Raw genomic sequence first — 5,283 nt, forward strand, 5'->3', positions numbered from 1 at the left:
CCTGAAGGAATATTTGTGGGACAGAGCACAGACAGGGCTGGGGGCTAGGCCGGAGAGGAGTCGGTAGAAGACAGAAAGACCACCAACGTGCCTGCAGTGAGTGAGTGAAAGGCCCTCAGAGTCAGCTTCATCACGGGAGATTCCAATGATTCTGAGAGCTTTGGTTTCAACAGCGTGAAGCCGATCTAGGTGTGAGGCAGGAGCATCAGCCCAGAGTGGAGAGCAGTATTCCATTGAGCTGCAGATTAAAACCTTGTATGTGGAGAGGAGCTAAGGTGTGCCAAGGAAGGACTTCACACGATGGAGGATTCCCAGTTGGTGACTGGCTTTGGAGGCCAGCTTGGAAATGTGGTTTTCCCAGGAAAGATCATGGCAGATAGTGTGACCCAAAAGCTTGGGTGACAGAACTTCTTGGAGAGGATTGTTGAGAAAGTAGATTGGAGGGTTGTCCAGTCGGTCTTTTCGGAAAGGCAGAGTGAGAGTGTGAGATTTGTCAAGATTGAAATACATGTTCCACTTGTTTGACCATTTTGTGATTTTATCCAGGTCTGCAGAGAGTGAGGAGGCTGCAGACTGCCGGTTTGAGGGATGAGGTACGGAGCGGCATAGAGTGGAGTCATCAGCAAAGAGATAGAGAGGATTTTCCAGGGAGTCGGAGAGATCATTGATGAAGACCAGAAAAAGAACAGGGCCCAGAACACTGCCCTGAGGAGGTCCTGCCTAAACAAGAAGGCGAGATGAGAGAAATCCATTCAGGGCCACACGTTGACTACGATTAGAGAGGAAGTCTGCAAGCCATGTGTGGAGGTTTCCATGGATACCATAGGAGGAGAGTTTGGTGAGGAGAGCGGGATGCCAGACTGTATCGAAGGCATGTGATATGTCAAGGGAGACAGCTCTGATTTTCTGTTTGGCATTGAGGACCTCCATCCATGGTTGAGACAGCAGAAGCAGTATGTCCAGAGTAGAATGACCTGGTCTAAATCCAAATTGATGATCAGAGATCAAGCCATTGGAGAAGAGGAAGGATTTGATATCATATGTGATGATTGATTCCATGACCTTGCTGATTATTGGGAGCAGGCTGATTGGTCTGTCATTGCAAGGGTCTGTTTTTGCACCTTTCTTGTGTAAAGCGGTAATGTTGGCTGATTTCCAAGATGCTGGCCCATGACCTTGAGCAAAAGAGAGGTTGAAGAGAACAGAGAGAGGGTGAGATAGAGCGGCAGAGCAGGATTTTAGGACCCGTGGGCTGATGCCGTCTGGTCCAGTTGCAGAATCAGAGTCGAGGTTTGACAGAAACTTCTCCACCTTGTCAGGAGAGATGGACACAGATCCAGGAGCAGCTGGGTGCAACTGGGTACGGTGGGTACAGAGAGAGACGGGTTTGGGACACAATATTTTGAAGCAAACACAGAGTTGAGGCATTCGGCTTTTTCACGTGCGGAGTCAGCTGTGTAGCCGTTTGAGGTAAGGGAGAGGATGGAAGGGGAACAAACACCAGAAACAGATTTGACCAGATGCCACCAGGATTTGGAGGATGGAGACAGGTTTGAGAGTTCAGTCTTGAGAGTAGAGATAGTGCTTCCTGGCTCTCCTGAGGGTAGACACACACTGTTGAAAAATAACACAGTTGTTACACACGTACATGCAATAAACAAGTTGTGAAAAATATTTTAAGGTTACTTATTGACTGCCCCTCATGTGTTTGTGTGTGTGTGTGTGTGTTTGTGTTTGTGTGTGTGTGTGTGTGTGTGTGTGTGTGTGTGTGTGTGTGTAAACGTATTATATGTGCATGTTTGTGTGCGTGCGTGGTTTCTGGTGTACGCGTATTATATGTGCAGTCCTTCTTCACATGTTGGTGGTCTTCAAGAGATGGAATGGAGACCTCCAGGTCTCAAAGTATTGACCTCTGAAAGTCAATGTGTGTGTGTGTGTGTGTGTGTGTGCGTGTGTGTGTGTGTGTATATGAGTGTGCACGTGTGTGTGTGTGCACGTATATGTGTGTGTGAGTTGTTGTTGCCTTATATCTCCACTATTTGTGTCTGTGTGTTGTGTGTTGTCTTCTGTCTGTTTGATTGTATGTCTGTCTGGGCCGTCACGGTTTTACTATTTGAGCTTTTGTCTGCAAATTTTCACCGAAGTTTTAACATAAGAATTTGAAGAAGAGAAATTAATAATTTTGTCAAAAGGTCAAAGGTCAATATCACATGAAATCATCAATTTTCATCCAATTTATCTGAAATTTTAAGAATTTGCATATTGAGTCACTGAATTCGATAACCAATCAAATGCCCAAGGCCGATTGTTTTTTATTTCGATCAAAAGGTCAAAGGTCAAGGTTGCATAAAATCATCAATTTAAATTTTGTATTTTTTGTTGGCTGTTTTCACCATGTGTAGAATAAATAAGAGGAAGAAGAATACGTCTCATTACAAAGCGGACACGGACGTGCTTTGTATTTTTAGATATGCTTTGGCGTTTGTAGTTGAAGTAAAGTTTATTTTATCATATTTATAATAAACTACATCTGTATTGCATTTGCAGATAAAGTCCGCACTCGTGTATTCAAATTGCATTCCGTGTGCTCTGCCTCGTATGTCCAGCTCTGGTCCGTTTTTTCATGTATTTTAACCTGTAATATGTCTTCCTCTGCACTCCAAGTACGTAATAAATGTACGGCCCGATTGACCCATCAAAAGAAAAGATGATTCGAGGTTCATCAGATAATCTTGCTAAACACGTGGAACACTGGTGTCGCTCTTAGATTCGTTTCCAACCAAGCTCCACCCACCTCACCTAGTCGTGTGTGCTGCGCTCACCCCCAATAGTCTTTAACGTTTTACAAATCTTGTTCAGCAAGATTATTGGTGTGGTGAGGTGAGGTGAGGTGTGAGAAGAGGAAGAAGCACGGTGTTGTCAGCAGAATCGGGGTCGTCGATTGTGGGCGGGTTTTACCGCGGGCCTCGCCCGCCCCTTGATACTAGGCCTCGCACGGCGCTCCGCGGCCTTGTGTGCCTTTTACCTGGAATTTCGGCCATTCTCGGGGCCCACGCTCGTGTCATGGGCAGGGAAGCGGATGACGTGGTGCGAATAGCCAAGAAATTGGACAAAATGGTGGCCAAGAAGAGTTCGGTGCGTTTATGTCTGCGGCGTGTCCGTCCCTACAGTGTGGGTTACAGGCCGTGATCGGCTGTGCAGCTGAAAACGTCCAGAAGGTTCTGAGGTGGCAACATTTCGTTGGGAAGGAGAGTTGTTCACAGAGCGAGATTTTGCACTTTGTCTGAATGTCCATGCTTGTACACTGTCTTGTCTGAACAGTGTCCACACTTGAGCCCAGTGTCTGTGTTTGCATTTGAGTCCACGTGTCCGCACCTGAACCAGGTGGCCGCATGTCTCTGTCTGCACCTTAACCGTGTGTCCACATGTCTGTGTTTGAATTTGAGTCTTCTTGTCCGCACATCCTTGTCCGTACGTCTGTGGCAGCATGTCTGTGTCTGCACCTGTGGCAGGTGTGCACATGTCTGTGTCTGCACCTATGGCAGGTGTGCACATGCCTGTGTCTGCACCTATGGCAGGTGTCCACATGTCTGTGTCTGCACCTGTGACAGGTGGCTGCATGTCTGTCCACACCTGAGCCAGGTGGCTGCATGTCTGTCCACACCTAAGCCAGGTGGCTGCATGTCTGTCCGCACCCGAGTCAGGTAGCCGCATGTCTGTGTCCTCACCTGAGCCAGGCGTCCACACATCTGTGTCCGCACGTGAGGCAGGCGTCCACATGTCTGTGTCTGCACCTGTGGCAGGTGTCCACATGTCTGTGTCTGCACCTGTGACAGGTGTCCACATGTCTGTGTCTGCACCTGTGACAGGTGTCCACATGTCTGTGTCCACACCTGTGGCAGGTGTCCACATGTCTGTGTCAGCACCCCAGCCAGGTGGCCGCATGTCTGTGTCCTCACCTGAGCCAGGCGTCCACACATCTGTGTCCGCACGTGAGGCAGGCGTCCACATGTCTGTGTCTGCACCTGTGGCAGGTGTCCACATGTCTGTGTCTGCACCTGTGACAGGTGTCCACATGTCTGTCTGCACCTGTGACAGGTGTCCACATGTCTGTGTCTGCACCTTAGCCCGATGTCCACGTATCTAAACCCTATCTGTATCTGCGTGTCCGCACCTCCACCCAGGTTTTAGATCCTCTTCTCCTAAGCATGTTACCTGTTTCTCAGGACAGATTGACATCAATTACTCTACCGTTTCTTTTTCCTTCGACTTTGTCCCCAGGAGATGTAAATAGAGAAGAATTCTCGAAATGTGTATATTGGTTATCAATTCTTTGATAGTCTTTGTATCCGTTTATTATTTATTAAACCCAAAACTTTTGTGCTCGTGCACACAGACACTACTGACCGATGAATTGTGTAATTGTTTCCAAATCATATTTTATAATTGACCTGCCCTTGTGTGCATCAAGATGTGCAGTTTTTATTTGTTTCTTAATGATATTTGGTGTTTATCGGCCACTGACAGCTTGAACCTTGTTTTCGTGTTTGCCCTTCCGTGCCTTGCCCTGCAGTCAGGAGCATTAGATCTACTGAAGGAACTCAAGAATATTCCCATGACTCTGGAAGTCCTGCAGGTAGGGCTTTGTATGGGGCCGGTGCGGATGATGTTGCCGGATCACGTTGATCACATTGATGATCAAAGCTTGCACATCTTATTTGTTTGCTCGACCATCTTCGTGAGACATCAATTACTTTGAGACTTCAAATACCTGTACGTAATATTTATTCCTTACTTTTACGCCAAAAAGATTGCATGACGGTCCATTAATTTTGAATGCAGCCTGTGGCCACTACTGGCATCATTGCTGGGAGCGGCTGTGCTGTTGACGCAGTGTCCCCCGTAGGTCAGGGCAGTAATTTGTAAAAAAACAACAAACAACAAAAAAAAAAAACGACTAATAACACGTCCTGGCGAGGGTCTGCAATCTCTGATTGCTCTTTCACGTTTGTAATTTGTTCATGGTGCTGTGATAGCTCGCCTACTCTTCACGAAGGACGCCGTGGGATCTTCAACGTCCACCAACTAATGCCGGCAGATAGGACTCCCAGTTTAACATCCGCCCTACCCGTGAAACACCGGGATGACCGTTTATAGCTGAGTCGGAATTCAAACCCAGGCTAAACAACTTGGAGTGTGCGTACCTCCAGTCCATCCTTCCAGCCCTTATTACAGTATCTTGACCTTTGATTTATTTAAGAGATTTCTCATCATGTGTGTGTG

At 47.2% G+C, this 5,283-nt stretch overlaps 1 protein-coding gene across 1 annotated transcript in view; it reads left to right on the forward strand.

Moving 5' to 3' along the window:
• Positions 1 to 2,860: 2,860 nt before the first annotated feature.
• The window catches only part of LOC137438397 (transcription elongation factor A protein 1), a 47,443-nt gene continuing 45,020 nt past the window's right edge, over positions 2,861 to 5,283 (forward strand). The window contains exons 1-2 of the mRNA XM_078767758.1: positions 2,861 to 3,135; positions 4,574 to 4,636. Of these exons, the coding sequence (XP_078623884.1) occupies positions 3,064 to 3,135; positions 4,574 to 4,636 (135 nt within the window). The 5' untranslated portion in view covers positions 2,861 to 3,063. The remainder of the gene's footprint in view (positions 3,136 to 4,573; positions 4,637 to 5,283) is intronic.

Source organism: Myxine glutinosa, chromosome 13 (genome assembly GCF_964187855.1).
Source record: "Myxine glutinosa chromosome 13, kmMyxGlut1.1, whole genome shotgun sequence".
Taxonomy (NCBI): Eukaryota; Metazoa; Chordata; class Myxini; order Myxiniformes; family Myxinidae; genus Myxine; species Myxine glutinosa.